Below are 20773 nucleotides of genomic sequence, written 5' to 3'. Positions count from 1 at the left end.
TCGGTTTTGAAATAATGTGGGATTCGATATCCCTTTAATTTAAATATTACATCACCGAAATGAAGCCTATTGTTTCTTTATTTAAGTATCTTTGTTATCCCATGATCTCTCAACTGTCTGTCGTAAAGTGAAAATCTGATCCTGACTGCCTCTATATGGCCTGAACCCAGCTTGTTCTTCACCGAGCTTTTCTTCTGCAATCCTCATGAACTGTTTCTCAAGTATACTTGTGTAAATTTTATGAGGAATACTCAGTAGAGAAATATCTCTAATTCTCAGATTCAGTTTTAATTCTCTTTTTATATTTGGGTACTATGAAAGTCCTACTCCAATCATCTGGAATTCTTCCCTTCTGAGCTATGCAATGCAGCCACTGTAAGACTTCTATACCTCTATACTTAGACATTTCTCGTCGAATATCATCTACTCCTGCTACCTTTCCACGTTTCAGACCTTTGATTGCTTTTTCTCCTTCAAGTATGGATATGTATTCCTGACTGTATGTCTGTTGAGTGTTTATCACTGTGCTATCACTGCTTGTTTCATTTAGCATTTTTTCGAAGTAATTACTGCATACTTCAAGAATATCTTTTTCTCCAGTTTTCATGTCACTTTTACTCTAATTCTTTTTACAGCACTCTTTCCTCCATTTCTGAGCTTATTCAAAACTCTCCAGAATATCTTGCCACCTTCTTGATATTTATTTTCTATGTTCTTACCAAAGTCTTCCCATGATTTTTGTTTAGCTAGTTTTACACAGTGTTTAGCTTTCTTACATTTGTCTCTATATTCTCTAAGAGCACAATCTGACTTATTTGCAAGGAACTTTTGATATGGTTTCTTCTTTTCTTTTACTGCCTCTTTAATTTCCTGTGTCCACAATGGAGTTCTGATTTTTCTTTCCTTGCAGACAACCTCACCACATGCCTCTGTGGCTGAATCAGTCAATGTTTTCTTCAGAGCTTGCCATTGAATCTCTAAGGTTTGGTTGCTGTTCTCAAATTCTTTCATTTTTTTCTTCAATAATCTTTGTGTATTTTAGTCTGCAGTTCACATCTGAGAGCTGCTCAACTTTTATTCACTTTAAAACTTTCTTGCATGCTCTCTTTTCAATATGAGATTGAATTTTATCCTGCTCAGGACTAAATAGCGATCACTTCCAATTTCAAATCCTCTGTACAATCTGGTGTCCTGCACCAGGGAGAAAACATCACTATTGTAATATTTTAATGTTATTTATTATTTTGTTCTTTATAACTTTTTTATTTTCAGTTCGTTATGTTGAACTGCGCCTTTGTAAAAATATCTATATATATATATATATATATATATATATATATATATATATATATATATATATATAGATATTTTTTTTTTTTTTTTTTCATCATCATCATCAAATTCATACCATGTACCCTCAAGGGATGTACAGGATATGATAGTACTACATGAAAAAAATTACATCATTTCTAACTTCCTATCTACAATTTTCCTCCAAATCAGTCTGTTACTTGTCAAGACTCCAACATTATCAGATCTTATATTTCTATCATCTAAGGCACTTTGTACCGTATCAATCCACCTATATCTTGGTCTTCCTCTGGGTCGTTTTGCTGCCAACCTGCAGAGAACACTTGTTTTGCTAATCTTTCATCACCCATTCTGTTTAAGCGACCATACCACTTGAGATTAGCTCTGCTAACGCATTCCTGGATGTTGACAATGTCAAGTTCTTTCCTAATATCCTCGTTTTTAATATGATATTGCCATTGATGCCATCTGTTCATGCCTCTAATCTTTCTCAGGACTCTCATATCTGCGGTCTCTAGTCTTTGGTCAAGTGTTTTACTTCTGACCCAGCTCTCAGATCCATAAGTTAAAACTGGTTTGAACACTGTCTTGTATACAGCTAATTTAGTGTTCCGACTAATTTCTCTCTTATTCCATATGAATTTATTCAATTGACTTCCCAACATACCAGCTTTGCTGATTCTGTTGTCTATTTCTATATTGAATTTACTATCTTCACTAAAAATCGTGCCTAAGTAGCTGAAATGTTTTACTTGTTCCACAGGTTCTCCATTCACAACACAGTTGACATTTTCAATGATTCTGCCTATTTTCATTGTCTTTGTAATGCTGACCTTCATACCATATCTATTACAACAGTTATTCAATTTAGTCAGAGAATCTTGCAGACGACTTGTAGCAGATTTATTAGAAGTATAACATCATTCGCATAAAGCAAAGAGCTGACATTAACATTTCCAATTTTGATATCATGTTTAATACCACTTTCCTTCATAATGTGATCCATATAGAAAATGAATGACAGAGAGGATAATGTACATCCTCGTCTCACACCAGATTTAACATTAAATCATCTTCCTGTACTTCCTTCAATTCTAACTGCTGACTTACAACTTGAATAAAGACTAAGTATTGCATGATATAATGCACCATTAACACCATATAACTGTAGCATATTGAATAGCTTCTCTCTTGCACCTTGTCATATGCCTTTTCCAAATCAACAAAACTTAAATACAGATCTTTGTTATATTCCCATGTTTTCTCGACTATTTGTCGTAAAGTGAAGTTCTGATCCTGACAGCCTCTATTTGGCCTGAATCCAGCTTGTTCTTCACTCAGCTTTTCTTCCACAATTATTCTCAATCTTTTCTCTAGTATTCTTGCATAGATCTTACCAGGAAACACTTAGTAGGGAAATACCTCTGTAATTCTCACATTCAGTTTTATTTCCCTTTTTATATACAGGTACTATGAGAGCTGTACTCCAGTCATCGGGAATTCGTCCCTCTGTCCAGGCTTTCTGAACTATGTAGCGCAGCCACTGTAAGACTTTTATACTACCATGCTTCAGCATTTCTGGTCGAATATCATCTACTCCTGCTGCCTTTCCACATTCAAATTTTTGATGGTTTTTTCTACTTCAAGTATGGATATGTATTCCTGACTGCATGCCTGGTCAGTGTTTTTTACCACTGTGCTGTCATCACTGCTTGTTTCATTTAGCAGTTTTTAAAAGTAATTACTCCATACTTCAAGGATATCTTTTTCTCCCGTTTTCATGTCACCTTTATCATCTCTAACTCCTTTTACAGCACTCTTTCCTCCATTCCTAAGCTTCTTATCACTCCTCCAGAATATTTTGCCACCTTCTTGATATTTATTTTCTATATTCTTGCCAAAGTCATCCCATGACTTTGTTTAGCTAGATTTACATAGTGTTTAGCATTCTTGCATTTATCTCTGTATTCTCTAAGAGCACAAGCTGGCTTATTTGCCAGGAACATTTGATATGCTTTTTTTCTTTTCCTTCACTGCTTCTTTAACTTCCTGTGTCCACCATGGAGTTCTAATTTTTCTATCCTTGCAGACAACTTCACCACATGCCTCTAGCTGAATCAATCAGGGCTTTCTTCAAGGCTTGCCACTGAATCTCCAAGGTTTGATTCCTGTTCTCAAACTCTTTCATTTTTTCTTCAATAATCTTTGTGTATTTTAGTCTACAGTTCACATCTGAGAGCTGCTCAACTTTTATTCACTTTAAAACTTTCTTACATGTTATTCTTTTCAATATGAAATTCAATTTTATCCTGCTCAAGACTAAATAGTGATCACTTCCAATTTCAAATCCTCTGTACACTCTGGTGTCCTGCACCAGGAGAAAACATCACTATCAACAATAACATAGTCAATGAGACTTTTCTTATTCCTTGCCTCTTCTCTCCATGTGAATTTGTGCGCATTTTTATGTTGGAACATGGTGTTAGTAATAACCAGTCCATGTCCAGAGCAGAAATCCAACAGATATTTGCCATTATTATTAGCTTTGCTCTTTTCTCCAAATTTTCACAAAATATTTTTGTATGTTTCACAATCATTTCCTACTCTGCTATTTAGATTTCCAACAAGGACCAACTTTTCATTTTTCATTGTGTCAGTTGCTTTTTCTAAAGCTTCAAAAAATTCCTCCACTTCTACCTTAGTAGAACCTTCTCTGGGACCATAGGCACAAATAAGTCTCATTGTCCAATTCCCCATTCTCATATTCGCCCACATAACTCTACTTGAGACTGCCTGCGATTCAAGAAGATTAGCCTCGTATTTTGTGTTGAATACTATGGCTACTTCTTTTCCTGGATTGTCATTGCCTGAATATAACACTTTGTATTTATTGCTCAGAAAGATCTCACCAGTTTTTGTCTTTTTTGTTTGTCACCCCTATTATGTCGATCTGGTACTTATCTAATTCCTTAGTTAGCTCCATTTCTTTGCCATTGAGGCTTCTTATGTTGATAGTAACGATCTTTAATTCTGGTGATGTTGAGTTGGAGTGTGTTTTCAGATTTGTTCCAGTAGCTGACTTTTCGCTGTTCGCCCTAGTTCCCTGGCAAAAACAACGGGGGCCTTGTTTAACCGGGCGATGCCCCAGCCGGCATGAAATTTTGTCAAGTTGTATCATTTTGTATATTGGTTTAAGGCAATAAGAATACAATTTGGTCGGCTAAATCCCATATTTCCAGCCCATCCTCATTTGTTCAGTATCCAGGTATATACTCAGCATGGTGCAGCACGAGAAGGTAAGGATTGGACATTTCATCAGAAACCGTGGTCGGTTCTCCGCATTCGTTTAAAGGCTATGTGGAGGTCTCTCAGTTATACAGCTGTTACCCTTAAGCACACCATCAACATAAGCATCAATAGAAAAGAAATCGAACTCAAAAGAACTAAAGTAGCGTGCCATGTGGACATAACTGGAATGAAGATGTTTTTGTCTTCATTACTGAGATGAAGATGAAGAAAACAAATTGGATTCTGAAAAATAATAAATAATGGATGTCATGTTTAGGGAATAGTAATCTGGGAACTAAGGTGCAGCCAAAGCATTCTTGAATGGCAGGCAATTTCAAGTAGTTATGCGTTCAAATTTATAGCAACATCTGTGTGGAAGGCGAGTCTTGGACCAGAGAATGTTGCAGCTTGTCTCTGTCCTGTTCTTGTTCTGCGCCAGTCCAGACTTATCGGATTTGTTGTGAAGAATGTATGACTGATGTTTTTGTATTCTTTTTTCTATAGAGCATCTGGTTTGCCCAAAGTACGACAGACTGCAGTTACAGGGAACTTGATATACACCAGGCAAAGACATAGTTGAGCATTTTTCTTTAGAAGAGGCGAAATAGGTGGATATTTTGTTAATAAGTGGCTGTTAAATCGTATTTCTTCAGAATTCTTGAAATTGGTTCTCAAATCCCCAAAATATGTGGAATTGACCTCGACATATTGATTCCTTGTTGATTTAGATAGGATTGTAGGAATCGAAGAGATGTTGTGTAGTTTTTTCGGAGATGCCATTTTATTTCATGTGATGTTTGATAGTTGAAAGTTCTTTGTGTAATTCATAGAGAGTTGAGCAATTAGTTCTAGCTTATAGAATTAAATATTTTATGATACCTGTTTTTTGATAACAATGATGGGCATATTGTTTGAGAATGTAACGTCTGGTTAAAGTGGGTTTTCTGTAAACTGTTGTTGTCAGAACACCTGAAGGTGAGTGGATAAGGAGGATGTGTAAAAAGGGTAACTTGTTATCTTTTTCAATCTCCATGGTAAACTTAATATGATGATGTAAGGAATTGATTTTGGCTAAAAAGGAATGTAAGGAATCTCTGTTGTGAGGCCACACTGAAAAGATGTCGTCTATATATCTCATCCAAAAGGATGGTTGAGGGAATATAGATGAAAACAGGACATCTTCTAGATGTTCCAAATGAAAGTTGGCTAAAGCAGGTGAAAGTGGACTTCCCGTGGCCGTTCTTCCTTCTACTTGGTTGTAGAATTTGTTTTGACACAAGAAATATCCAGAGTGTATCACGAAATCAAATAATTTTATAATATCTTGTGGGAAGATGTCAGCAAATAATTGTAAAGTCTCTTTGAGAGGTACATTAGTGTATAGAGATTTCACATCGCTCACCATAAGATCAGTAGGTTGTAATGAGATAATTTTTAATTTATTTAGGAAATCTGAAGAGTTTTTCAAAAAAGTGTATGATTTGCCTATATGTGATTTCAATAATTTCACTAAATATTTGGCTATTCGATAAGTAGGTGAATCAATACAGTCTACTATAGGACGAAGCGGAATATCTGTCTTGTGGATTTTAGGTAGACCATAAAATCTAAGAGGTCTTGCAAATTGTGATTTTAACCTTTCTGTCGTGTCTGTATCCAAACTTATCACCTCATCGAGAAGGGAATTTAATTTCTTCAGTTGCCTGTTGGTGGAATCATGATCAACTCCCTAACTTGAATCGAAATGACTGTATATCGTTATCAAAAATATGGGAAAGTTTAATCAGGATAACACATTAATTTTTTTTAAAATTGAGACTTTTAATTCCTACATTAGTCTAATATTATTTATAAATTAAGATTGAAATTGTGAATTACTAACTATAATGTGCTCATCACTCTGATTTAAAAAAAAAAAAAAAAAAAAAAAAAAAAAAAAAAAAAAAAAAACTGTTCCTGTGTAGCCACGAAAGATAGTCTGCTTTTTCAGACTGAATTATTTGGCAAATATTAAAATATTCTTGTGTTAACATGTCTATAATTCCTAATTATAATGTCACAAGTGTCTCTCAAGAGTGAAATTCTGTCATATTGTACCATCATTGTTATATTTTGGTTTAAGCCAATAAGAATACAATTTGGTCAGCTAAATGCCAACCCATCCTGATTCATTCATTATCCAGGTTAGATACCTAACAAGGTGCACCACAAGAAGGTGAGGATTGGACATTAGGTCAGAAGCCCTGGTCGGTTCTCCGCATTCCTTTAAAGGCTATGTGGAATTCTCTCAGTTATGCAGCTTTGACCCTTAAGTCCCCCACATATATATATATATATATATATATTCTCTTCGAATCCTGCCATGAGCATGGATGTTTGTCACATAATATTCAATATATCCCTTTTGCTAAACAAGTAATCCATTTTGAATGGGATATTCAAGTATTTTAAATAGTCATTAGATATTAATTGTTGCACAGGCCTGATTGGTTAGCGTATTCACTTTCTGACCAAAATGGTGTGGGTTTGAATTCCACCATGGGCTCAATACAAAGTACAGGGAAAACAGAAATAGCAGCTCACACAACCTTGAACAGAAACATACCTCCAAATCAATAAGGCCGACAAGACAACGAAACAGTGCTAAGAATCTTGGAAACGATAGCCATAAAATGTGACAAACTCAATCAACGTCCACCGTTTCTACATAATCTCTGAGTGTTGGTGGTCATCAGGTTTTCAAAAGGATGATGAAATGTTGGAGAGGGTTCAGAGATGGTTGACTAAGTTGGTTTCTTGTCTCTGGAATATGAGGACAGATTGACAGAATGCAAATTACAGAGCCTAGTGGATAGAATGAAGATATGATCAAGACGTATAATTTGGTAAAGGGTAATTACCAGATTAGCATGGATGAAATTTTTCATAGAATATCTGGAGAAGACAGGGGAGAACAAGAGGAAGCTGTATAAGGGGAGGAGATGAGCAAGAGATTAGGGCTAGGAAGAAGATTAGATGTTAATTGTTGTAAACTTTAATTACATTTAGGCATAGGTGGCAATAAAAAGCTTCTCCAGCTACATTTGAGTTTTATGGATTTCTTTATTTATTATTATTATTTTTTTTTAAGTAGCTTGGTTGTCATTGTTTAACTGTTAAAATTAATGTTCCACTTTTGGTATTTAATATAGGAGGAAGGTTTACGGCTGAGAGTTACACGTGGTGGCTCAGGAAATTCTTCAGACCAGCAGTCCTCAGGATTACAGGCATCGGCTACAACATTACAACAATCTCAAAGGCCTCATGATACACAGCAGACAAATTCATCTCCAGCTGCACCACAGCCTACTCAGTTTTCTGTATTCTTTATGGCAACTATACTAGCTATTTTTCTTTTCGGTATCTTTCTTGGAAAATTTATTGTGTAGATTTTTATTCCTTGGCACTTTACAAACCCTATTTATTTCCTCCTCCCATCCAACTGGTTTCTCAAGAAGTAGGCTCTCTTCAGTGGAGTACAGATCATGTTTACATGGACATTATGAACACATGCATGAAGCATTAGTTCTGTACAGGTTTCAAGAAAATTGCAGTAAACATGCTACAAAAATATTTTGCATAGGACATGGTCTCCAAGCTTGTTTGCTATGTTTACTTTTTTGCAAGTACTCAACCTTTAAGACTGTGTTGCTGAAGTAAAATATGATGTGAAAGATACATTTAAACTGGTTGTCATGTATGTAGGTATGCATGTGTATGTTTGCTAGCAGAATACAGTCAAAATACATTGGCTTCACGTGTTTTGAAGCTTTAAATAAATCCATATCAAAAAAGAATTTTTCATCTTTAAAATTTCTCTGTCATTCTTCAATATTTTTTTAATAATTTTTCATTATGATTAAAATTGAACTATATTCAAAAGTGTTTTTTTTTTTCAGCGACATTCAGGAAATTAGGAGTGTGTATTCTGTTAGTAAAGTTTACAAGTGCCTTGTTTTATTCTGGGTAAATTTGTGCATCATATAGGTACTATTGGTAATGTTAAGTACATTATAGAAGTTGTGTTTAGTTTTTAAATTTCATAAAGAAAAATACATGCTAATTTAATTGTCAGTTTGAAAATATCTAACTGCAGAGTTTTTTTGCTTGAAAGACATCTTTTATTTGACAGGTTTATCTTTAATCAGTTTGTAAATTCACTTCACTAGTTTTCAGGATGATATTAAACTATAGATTTTATAGTATTAGAAACACAAATTTAGTCAGGGCTCTTTCAATTATTAATTGTACTTCTACTCCTTTTGTTTTTCACATAAATTTCATGTTTTTTTTTTTTCTTCTTTTTTTTTTTTTCTTTTTTTAATAGCCATTGTATTTTAAACTATTGTGAAATAAACTGGAATCGTATAGTGGTACCATTATGCTTTTTAATGTCCTTTTGAGCATTATTTTATCTGACAGAAATAAATTGTTTTTGTAGTTCCTGGATTTTAATCCTAGTAAGGCTAAAAACAAAATTTAGCATCTGAAAATCTTGCTTTCTACTGGAACAACATTCTTCTTTCTGGTTACTGGTTTCACTTATGAATATTCCAAGCTCAGTAAATATTGCTGGGATCTGTGAAGTAAAATTTAATTTAGAAAATGTTAAAAAAAAAAAAAAACATTAAGGTTGCACAAATTATTTGCCTTTTTTTTTTTTTTTATAAAAGAATCTCCAGTGAGCTATTATTTCATAAATTGAACAACATTCAGACATGTCAATATCCACTAACAGCATATTTCAGATACCTTGTGTTTTCACTTTAAATAATTGTACTGTGTAGTGACTTTTAAGTTCTCTGAATTTTAGTTTTACAGTTCAGGTGCAGATTGTGTTGGATAAAAAATGTGAATGCAGTGGACAATCCTCTCCCACATAACCTTCTTAAACAGTTCAATTCCTAAAACAGCACATCAAGAGCATTGTGATGAGCACTATCTTTAAAAAGAAATTTGTGAAAACAGCAGAATTATCAAAGAATTTTTACTGAAAAAAAAATTGCTTCATATTGTATCTTAAGGTGATAGCTTTTCTGCATAAATGTGTGTAACTGATTTTCCTTGGTTACTTAAACATCTATGCTCTGATTATGAAACTAGCTCATGCATTTATCACTGGAAACAAAAATTTATGCATTGCTACAGTTTGTCATATATTTGTTCCAAAAATGATTGAATTTGAATATATCCTTAAAATCTTTTTTTTTTTTTAATGCACAAAAAAAGCTATTCTCTAAAAGTTTATGTATAACATGATATTGTAAAAAATTACCTATAAGCAGCTTATTCTTTCTTGAATTAATCTAAATTGCATTGGCATTAAAGTAGTGATGTAAGAAGTTAAAAGTAAAAATTTTTAAAGATGCATCCACATAATATAATGATCTTTGATTCTTGTTTAAATAACATGTAGGCTACACACCTTAAATAGTTTCATAATTAAAATAATTCTTTTTAAAATGAGAATGAGTTGTGATATTTTGTAATACAGTTTAAAAAGCAGAGGTTTATCTGTGTTGTGGATAACTTTATGTAGACTGCAGTAGCAGCAGGAACTAGAAATTGGTCATGTGCTTGTCATTGTATTAGCTAAATTTGAACTTCTTACAGGAGTGGTTTGGAAATTAATTCATTATTCTTTAAACAGAGAATGTAGGTTTTTCGTAAACAACTTTTTCCAGAAATCTTTTGTTACTAACATTTTTGATTGTAAATTTGTGTGTGTGTGCATATATATGCATTCATTGAAGACTAAATTTTAATATAGGAAAAAAAAAAAAGTTGTTTGAATCTTGTAGAACAGGTGTAACTGTTAAGGTTGGTTTTATTGTTAAAATACTTGATATGCCCATCTTAATTACAAAAAGCCATTATTCTTCATGATGGTTGCAGTTCTTTGAAGATGTATACAAAAATAGAAATATGAATCTGAGTATTTGGATATAAATTGGATTGCTAGGTTGGTTTAGCTCTAGTAATATGAGTGCTTAGTGATAATTTTAAAAAAAGTTCCGTACAATATTTTGTAGTTCTGTACTGTATAATTAAGGTGATTACTATGTATTTTGTAATGATATGGCTATCATTCAGGTACAGTTACCAGCATTTATTATGGGAGCTTTTGTAATTACTTGTCCATTAGTATTAGCTCAGTGTGTAAAGCTTTCTGATATAATATAGCTGTTGATTAGAGGTTTGCAGTATACAGTGTAATGGAAGTACTTATTTAAAACCATTTCTTGTGTCAAGCATTTATCTTCAAAGAAATATAAACAGTATGCACTAATACTTTTGTTGTACCAATAATGCATGCTTAATGTGAATTTGTTTTAGAACATTATTAAGGTAAACATGCAAAATATTCCCTTCTGTAAAGATATGGAAGGTTTTTCATACTTTATTTTTTGATAACTTTTGAGGGGGGGGGGAAGAGGGGGACAGTATTCATCTTTCAATTAAAAATTCTATCGAAACAGTGGCTAATAGTTTGATATTATTGCAGTTAATATTGAATTAAGAACCTGCTAGAATGCTGTATGTTAATAAACAAGAGGCTTGATTCTTTATCCTTTTCCCACATAGCTCTAGTTGGTAGTAAAGAACATAAACCACAAAGAATGATTTTTTTTTTTAGACCAAACCTGGGATGGAAGTTGCAGTGTTTTCTGACCTTCATTGAGAATACTTTTGCATTTTCTTAATTTCCACAAAATACAAAATTTAATTGAATATTTTTTTTTAAAGTTTTGAGAAATTACAGTTTGTGTTTTTAAAACTTAATTTCTGTAACAAACTTGCTTATAAGCAGAAAAAAAAGTTATGTAGTGACTTAAGATTACATTGTAGTAGGCAATGGTTTGCTACAGTAATTGGCAAGGACCTAATACTTGTATAATATTGATACAAAAATCTTAAAAAGGCCAAAATTTGATCTGCTGCAACTGTTTTTAAGTTGAATATTGCCAGTCTATCAGTTTTCAACAGATGTATTCAGACACAACCTACCAGTTTGAAACATGAGTATCAAAAAAAAAGGGGGTAATTTTTTCTTCTATGCAGACAACTCTGCAGTAGCATTGTTCAACCTGTTTTGAGGCAATTTGCAATATGGTTATGTTGAAGAAATTCATACTAATCTGACTAAAATTGTTAGAGGATTGGGAGGTGGCCTTTGCAGTTGAAATTAGTTGAACAATAAGTTTATAGCTATTTGTTGTGGAAGGTCACCACAGAAATTTAACTTAATCAGTCTGAAATAAGGGGGGGAGATCTATTAGACAGATTGTTTCCTCAGGTGCATGTTCAGCCATTTTTGACAAAATTTGGAATGCAGTTGATTTTTCAGCTTTATTTCCAGTTTTTGCACAGTTGGACCAAAATGGATAGTGGAAAAAAAAATATCAAAGATACCACAAAAGATTATCAGTCATCCATTTTTGTTTTACCTAATCATCTAAAAATATCTAATTTAAAAAAATAAATAAATAAAAGTGAACCAAGTGCTCAGAAAGTTGACTGTAATTTAGAATTGGTTGCTTCACTGACATTATTGCCTTTATTTTCTTTCCTGAAATTTGAGTGGCACCATTAATTAACACTAGCAGTGACTATACCATTATTACCAGTTATGTTAATAAGGTAGCCAGGACTAAAACGTAGCCAATCTCCTGCTTCTTTCAGTATTTTTTTTTCTTTTTTTTAAATAGACCAGGTGTTTTTACGAGATGAAACGATCACTGTGGTGATTTTAAATGATTTAATAAAGTAGCGAAATGTGTTAGTTTTAAATGAAGGATTTGCCCATTTAATATTGGTTGCTTAAACTTATGATTTGCCTGATAGGAAGAGCTTTTTGTACATTATCAGAATGCACTGCAGTTTTGAAAATATTTCTATATATTCATGGATATTAAGATGTAGTTTGTCTTTGAATGGTGAAGAAATTATCTTGAAGTTTTAAACTTTATATTTATTAACCCTAGAACACTACTGTGATATGTTGTTACACCATTAAGAAATACTCATTGCAATTACTATGAAAAAAGTCATATCTTAAAAAAAAAAATTATATATTTATATATAAATATATAATTTTTTATATATCAAAATTTTGGTGATATTTGTTTTAGTTCAGTTCCTGTTCTTGAATATGTAATATGTAAAAGCAGAAATTGTTATTAATTTTTATTTCACATTCCACACACATTTTGTGTTTGGCATACATATTATCGTTGCACCTGATGTGATGTCTCTTTTTTTGTAGGATATATGAAATATATTTTCCTTTCAGCATGTCGTTTGATATTTTAAAATCATATGTTGTATTGCACTGCGGTGTTTTGAAATTCTGCCACTCATTGACCAAATTCTGAAAGAGTAATTTGGTGTATTCAGAACCCCAGATGAAAACACTTGTCAGTATTTATTTCAGTAATTTTGACAAGTGTTTTAAATGTGTAAAAAGATAAAACTGAAAAACATAATGATGTTAGTAGTGGTAACCATTTGTAAAACTGCATCGATTTCTTGCAAATGGGAATGTTACATTTATTAATGTTTATTAATATTAAATGAATCAAACAAATTATGGGTATAGATACATATTAAATGATTTTTTATGAGGTACATGCTTTTTGAAGGTACTAGCAATTTCATTGGGGGGGGGGGATACTGGAAAATGGATGTCACATGACTTTGCATTTTAATGTTAGCAGCTATTTAGTGTTCTAGGGTTAAATGGAATCTAATGCTAAAAGTAGTTCAGTACCAGAGTAAACTGTAAGCATTTTATATTTTGAGAATAGTGAGCATTTGCTTGTACAAGATACAGCTTTTCATATTGCATACATGAGTTTCTGTTAGTCCACACAGAAAATTTAATTTTAAATAAGAGGCATTTCATTGCCTTCAGTGTGAAAGCAATGACTTTCAGATCTAGAACTTTGGAAACCATTTTTTAAATAGTTTTCTTCTATTTAACCCTTTAGTCATCATAGAAATTTATGGTCTTTACTACTAATTATAGAAGTGGTCATGTCCTAAAAGAACACAGTGTACAGTTGCCATGGGGGGGAAAATGAAGGAATTTATTACTGATATTAAACATGTTAAACTGAGATATGTTACCTTAGTTATCATGTGGAAAGTAATATTTTATATTGCTATTTAGGGCATTTAGTCATTAGTGTATATGAATTAATCTTTGTTGCTTCTACATACTCATTTTGTATTCCTTGAACCAGTTTGCATATGATATTTCATTGCATAAAATATGAACTTTTGAGTATTTAATCCAACTTGTTTGCTGTTCATTGGGAGTTGATTACAATTTGTAACTAAGTCAACCTTTAACCATTAAAGTTACTTCTACATATTATTGATTACAGGACCATAGCTTAAAATGCTTAATAGATATTTTTTTCTCAAAAGTTTATTTCATAAGAAAAACAAGTAAATATCATTTAATGTAAATTATATACATTCCACTTTTAATGGTGGATGGGTTAGTCAAATGAAGTGTTTTAATAGGTTGTTGAGAGGTTGACTTAAAGTAAAATTTATCATTGCATTTTGTGTATACGTTCTAGGTTTCAAGAAATGTAGTGTGATGATGAAATCAGCATAGGAAAGTGCTATTTCATCATATACGAATGAGAAATTTCACCATGGGTGAAATGGTCTGTATATGTTAAGTACAATACAAAAGGTAGGTGATTGTAATATCTGGATATCAAAGAATTGATATCATTTGAAATTACTGGAAATGAAAGTGGTCTTCTGACTGTAAATAAATAATCAAATAAAGATTTGTGGGACTAAAGTTGAAAGTTAAAGAGCTAGCTTTTTTGAAATAGCAACATAGATTATAGGTTAGAATGATCAATATGATAAGTATTACAACTTGTAGCTTATTATACAAAAATGTATTGCCTAACATCAAAAAGAGTCTTAATTTCAGGATTAAGGGTAACAAAGAAAAAAAAAACCTTGCAACTCAAGTTTCCCACATAATAAATATATTAATTGCTATTTGAAATGTGATTCTAGTTATGGCAGGAAATTTAGTTAGGGTGAAAACATGGCCTATTTAAAATATTCATTTTTCATTAAATTAAAGGTATATTAAACAAATATGCATATCTTACAACTTCCTCCTAAAAATGCCTGATTTCTTGTAATATTCACTTAATTCTTTTTTTATATTTCAGTCTGAAAATTCTCATTTTTAAACATATGAAATTATTTTTTATTAACATTTTTGATAGTTTTAATTCTTTTGAGCTATACATATATAGATTTTCACTGTTTCATTTGAGCTTTCCCATCATATCTATAATAACTGGAAAACTAACAGTATTGTTAGATGTATAGCTTAAAATATATTTCTGTAGGCTTCATTTTCTATGGAGATCCTCTCAAACTGTTTAAAAATTAGCAAATCATCATTGCAATGCAATTTGGTTGGACTACCATGTCCAAATCTTTCTAGAATTTCTAAATCACTTCACGATAATTAATTTTCCATTTTTGTAGTAATACGGTGAGCATGCGGTGTCCTAAATATATTTATCAAAATAAGAATAAATATTTAAAGAATTATATATAGTTTTTTTTTTTAACTTCTGAATCCCTTATGATGGAGGGGGGGAAAACTTTCACTTGCATGTATAATGTTGATTCTTAAAAGGATTTGTTCTTTTACACTTGATCATATGCTCTCTATATAATTCATCATCAGCAATTCAGAAGTAATATTACAAACATTTGCATTTCTCTTTGACAATATTAGTTCAGTTATCTCTGCTTTTGTTAACATGGTTATGCTGTTTTATCAGTATTATGATGTCAAGAAAGTGGAAAGTCTATTAAATTTCTTTTCATTAACAGTAATTCTATTGGCTTAGTGGCTAGTATTCTTGCTAATGTACTATACATTTTACCCTCAACCTTTGATGGAAATAACATGGGAAAAAACAATAGTTAAGGAATACACTTTAATTTAAACCAAACAAAACCGAATTATAAAGATGTTTTATTAACTGGCTAAGCCAGTTAATAAACATCAAAATTCCACTACCATGGTCACATGTTTTGTATTTGTCTTCAGTCATTAGCAATGATGTTGATTTAAGTGCTTATTCATATTCTTCAGAAGTTGGAATATAGGGTTGATGATTGACGATGAAAATAAAAGAGAAAGATTACATGGAGATAAAAGCAAACTTCTTCAACGTCTTTTAGTTTGACCACATATATAGTCTTAATTCTAACCTCAGTATGTTCATCTTCACTTAATTGAATTTAAATGCATCACCACTTAAATTCCAACGTCAGTTTCAAGTACAACTCATCTATCTTCCCAATTCAGTTCCTTTGATTATTTTTTGATGTGGTATTTGTGTATATCATGTCTTTTATCTTTGCTAAAAATATCTGCTGCATACTATCATTCATTTGCAATTTGTATTGATCTAATCACTTTGAACTTTCTTGATTTCATTTATTTAAATGGTTTTTTCCAGTCCAACTTCCCTAATTATGAGCTGATCTTCCTTGGAGGTTTTAATCTTAATGCCTGCTCGCTTTTTCCAATACAGTATACAGATCAAGCAGGTAGAGATGCTGAGAAATTCTTGTCTCCAATGATCTCGCATCCTGCCAGATAATCACTCTAGATCTCTTTAGTACTGACCCATCAAGTATATCATGAATGTTTGTCCTGAGATAGGTCCATCTACAATCTATCGTTGATATGCAAAGATGATCTTTGTATATCAACGATAGATGTTAACATTCCATAGATGCAACATTCAATACTTTCTGATTTTTTTTTCTTTTCTTAAGAATATGGTCCAAACTGAAACCAGGTTTCCTGTTTCTGATATCTCCAATTTCATTCAAGGTTTGTTGTCTTCTGTCTTGCCTTTTGATTCTTTCCTCTTCCAGGTGTCTGTCCTGTAGCCTAAAAATTAACCTTTGACGGTAATTTCTAAAAAAGGGCTGCCAATCTGTTATCATTAAATTCAAATTCAGTCTCACTGGTTTATTTTCTGAAGCACTGGAGAAGCCACTAACATTCAACATTTATACTTGAAGCCTCAACTAAAATCATGGATTCTATCTGTATCAACTCACATTTTTCAGAATCTCAAATGGTTACCCTCGAATTTGTCCGAGTTGTAACAAAACGAAGTCAGCATACCACATGACAGGCACTTGTGTGGTTGGATGGCCAACTTTGTGTGGATCCACATTGCATATGGTGAATGGATCTTCCATTGCAGGAAGATCTCCAAGAATGCTCTGGTTGGTATGAAAGCTCTAATTAACTGGAATTTTATGTTTGAGAGTTACTGTAGAAGTTGTGCAATTGCATGTGTGCTGACTTGTTTGAGTTTTATCTGTGAAGTCTAAACTTAGAGCAAGGTATACTAAAGACTGATAGCAAGATGACTTATTTTGCCTATGTCTTAAAAATTTGATTTCAGTCGTTTTGTTAAATGAGATGTGCTATAGGTTCATCAGAGCTATTATGGAGGGTGGCATTCACGTCCAATGCTGTGCTAACCAGAGATGCAGCTAGAACAGAACTTTTTCTGTATTTTTTTGCCAGTTCCATCCTAAATTAATCTCTAGCATGGGTAAGAGGGTTTCCCCCTCTTGGAAATGGTTTTAATCCAGGGACAATTGACTGTAGAATATACCATTTCAGACAATAGTATATAAGGTTAACGACCACAAGGTGGGAGTATTCTCGTATTCATCCTTGGATGCTGTTTTGAATCTATTCTTGGCCAGCTACCTGTGGTTGGCCTTTCATTTTCATTAGTTCATCTAGTCACTGGACATCAAAAACACCCAGTGATGTTCCAGACCATTTCTCACCATGTCCTGTTGTATGCTTTTCTGGAGACTTCAACTATGAAGATCAGGTACACCATCCATCTCAGTGATGGTCTACCCCTTCCTTTTTCCAAGAACTTTACCTTTTCTTACTATTTTAAGAAGTCCTTTTTCAATGTGGCCAAATTATTTGGACACATTGAAAGGAGTCCAAATTATTTCAACTTTTTTTGTTAGTATCCTTAAGGAGCCTTAAAATTCTACTGATCCTTTCTAGCACCCCATCCAATATCTGCCTTTCATTATATGATATCCTCAACATCTTTCTGTAACATGACATCTCAAAAAGCAGCTATCTTTTATGTAAAATTCCTTACTGTTACATTATTAATGTCTAAAGTTGATGGTTTCAATTCTGATAACGCCAACTTAGCAAGTTTGATGCAATCCAAAATAGAAAATTTCTTCCACACATCAAAACTCAGTAAATTACCCTTATCTAGTTTATCCAAAATGTGGAATGTTCTTATGTAGTAAGTTTAGAAGGTAGCAATCACACCTTGGTCTAGTGGTATTAGGTAGCAGAAAACAATTCCACATTCGGGTGTTCGAAAACGGGATGGCCAATTGCATTGTCTATAATCAAAACTTAAAGTCGATTTTTTCCCATTAAATAGAATTTGGAACAAAGCATTGATGAAACCATTCATTAAAATTTTCCTTTGTCACCTGACTTTTTGTTTGCCTTCCAGTACATGCACTGGTAACATGTTAAAATCCACACCTTTCATTTCCTGCGGTCTTAGGGATTGATTGAGTAATAGTTTTAATATACGATCTCCTGAAGCATTGCTGCAAAATGATAGTCACGTGATCCTTAGCTACCAACACTATTTTGTGATTTCACTATATAACTTGGCATTATTTTCAAAACAGGTCTGTCTCATCTGTTCCAAACTTGATCAGGAGTGTAGTCACCATTTTTAATCAGTTTTGAAAAATTCCCTAGCTGCTGGCTCATCTGCAGATGCAGCTTCTTTTATTTTTACATTATGAAGCACATATCTTTTGAGAAATTTTGTAAGCCAATGTGTGCTTGCAATTATCTTTATTTGTTATCACAATTGTTGCATGTTGTTGCCTCCTTTTCCCGAATCTGTTTGTACAACTAATGCTTTCTGTTTGGTGACATTTCTGTCTAAAGGTATGTTTGCGAGCAATCTATCCACATCACTAGGTCCCTTTCCATCTTCACTTTTTATAATGTCTCCTATACGATGACGACTTGGCACCTAATTTTGCTCCATAAAGAACATTTCCTAATGGCCTCTTAATTTTTTTTAATCATTCTCACTGTAGCTTTATCCAATCCAAAAGATTTCCCTAAGGGAAATCTTTTGGATTGGATAAAGATCGCAAACGTCCATGTTCTGGGTAGAATTCGAACTTGCAAACTAGTGATTAGATATGCTAATCACTCAGCCAACCAGGCCAGCAAATTCATTTTTTCATTCATCTTGGATAGTAATTGTTTCTTCACTACTATATTTAAATTATCTCATTATTTTATATCAAATACTTTATTCAAATGTATAAGCAACATCCACAACTGAAATGTCAGTCTATTGACTTTCTCTTTGTACTGCAAATATTGTCAATGCATATATAAAACCTTGTTTATATACATATTTCCTTCTTCGTCACGATGACAGATTCATTTATTTATAGTTTCACACAGTGGCGGTCAAATACTTTATTGAAATGTATAAGCAACATCCACAACTGACATGTCAGTCTATTGACTTTCTCTTTGTACTGCAAATATTGTCAATGCATATAAAACCTTGTTTATATATATATATATATATATATATATATATATATATACACATACATATACATACACATATTTCCTTCTTCGTCTCGATGACAGATTCATTTATTTATAGTTTCACACAGTGGCGGCTTGTACATAAGCACTGTGATACTGCAGCACCCCTAAGAAAACGAAAAAAAATTAAATTTTGTGTTTATGTTTATATAAATAATAATGCTTACATGTTAAAGGTTACAGCTTATATTTTGACATTGATTGAATAGTTAATTGGAATTGTTCGATTACGGAACAAATGCACTGCGATCTAACGTAGTATCAGAATTATCACGTTCAGTCAGTTGCGGCTAGACTCGCCGATATTCGTTTGCACTTGTCACTGCACGTAACAAGTGAATGATAAATTGTATGTTTGCGTGCGTTATTTCTCTGAGATTTAAAAAAAAAAAAACTTGGCACTAATATTTTTCCTTTATTCATCTATTTGTTTATTAGAAATCCTTGATGCATTAGAAAAATATTTTCTAAAAAAAATCTGAAGGAAAAGTATTAGTGCCAATATCTAAATATTTAAAAAAAAAAAGTTCACATATTTTTCTTTCTCCATATTTTAATAGCTCAGTTTGTATTTATCTACTCAAGCTGGCTTCTATTTGTAATTCTTATTAAATTTTATATTATTTCAATAGTATCTTTCTAATTTTCAGACAAGTGTTGTTTATTCTCCTCACTATTGAGTAAAAAGTTTTTTCCAACTTTTTTTCAGATTTTGATATGTGGTTTCTGTACCCAATGACTGCATTATACACAGCTTGTTGTTTTGGATTGCTACAACTATGTTATTCCCTCCTATATGTTAAAGTCAGTTGTGGAGTAGATAACAGTATATTATATATAATTTTAATTTAAACGCTTGTATCAAGGATTTCTCTGTAACAACCCTGTGGGACAGCATTTACCCCCCTCCCCCATCATAATCTTTCACCACCAGAAGAAGGTGCATTAAATTTGAAATAATCGCCCACTAGAGTAATTTTTATAGGCTCTTCACCAGTGGTGGCTGGTGAAAATTTTAAGGGGGATGCTGCATATACGAAATATGAAAAATAATTCATTTTTTCCTAATCAGTAACCAAACAAATATCGGCAAGTCTAGCTGCAACTGACTGAACGTGATAATTCTGACATTGCGCTAGATCACAGTGCATTTGTTTTGTGTAGCGATAATTAAGAAAATTTAATTTTCATATTTTCAATGGTGACACTGATCACAATTCAGCCTTCTATCTATAATAAATAATGTTATTTTAACAGAATTAAATATTTACCAAAAATATTTCATCCTCACCACAAACACACTATAATAAAAGTTTCGTATCTCGTTGGATTCACTTGTAACGTGCAGTGACGAGTGCAAACGAATATCGGCGAGTCTAGCCGCAACTGACCGAACGT

At 32.6% G+C, this 20773-nt stretch overlaps 1 protein-coding gene across 3 annotated transcripts in view; it reads left to right on the top strand.

Annotated features, from left to right (window-relative positions):
• The window catches only part of LOC150103376 (vesicle-associated membrane protein-associated protein A-like), a 137411-nt gene extending 122950 nt beyond the window's left edge, over window positions 1-14461 (top strand). For all 3 annotated transcript variants that reach the window (XM_090398108.1, XM_090398105.1, XM_090398106.1), the window contains one exon: window positions 7791-14461. In XM_090398108.1, coding sequence (XP_090254234.1) covers window positions 7791-8027 — 237 coding nt within the window. In that variant the 3' untranslated portion in view covers window positions 8028-14461. The remainder of the gene's footprint in view (window positions 1-7790) is intronic.
• The last annotated feature ends 6312 nt before the right edge of the window (window positions 14462-20773 follow it).

The sequence above is a fragment of the Typopeltis vanoorti genome, chromosome 9 (assembly GCF_054136105.1).
Source record: "Typopeltis vanoorti isolate ZY-2024b chromosome 9, IOZ_Tvanoo_1.0, whole genome shotgun sequence".
NCBI classification, from domain to species: domain Eukaryota; kingdom Metazoa; phylum Arthropoda; class Arachnida; order Uropygi; family Thelyphonidae; genus Typopeltis; species Typopeltis vanoorti.
The sequence above is the reverse complement of the archived record's forward strand: the minus strand, read 5'-3'. Positions and strand labels throughout refer to the sequence as shown.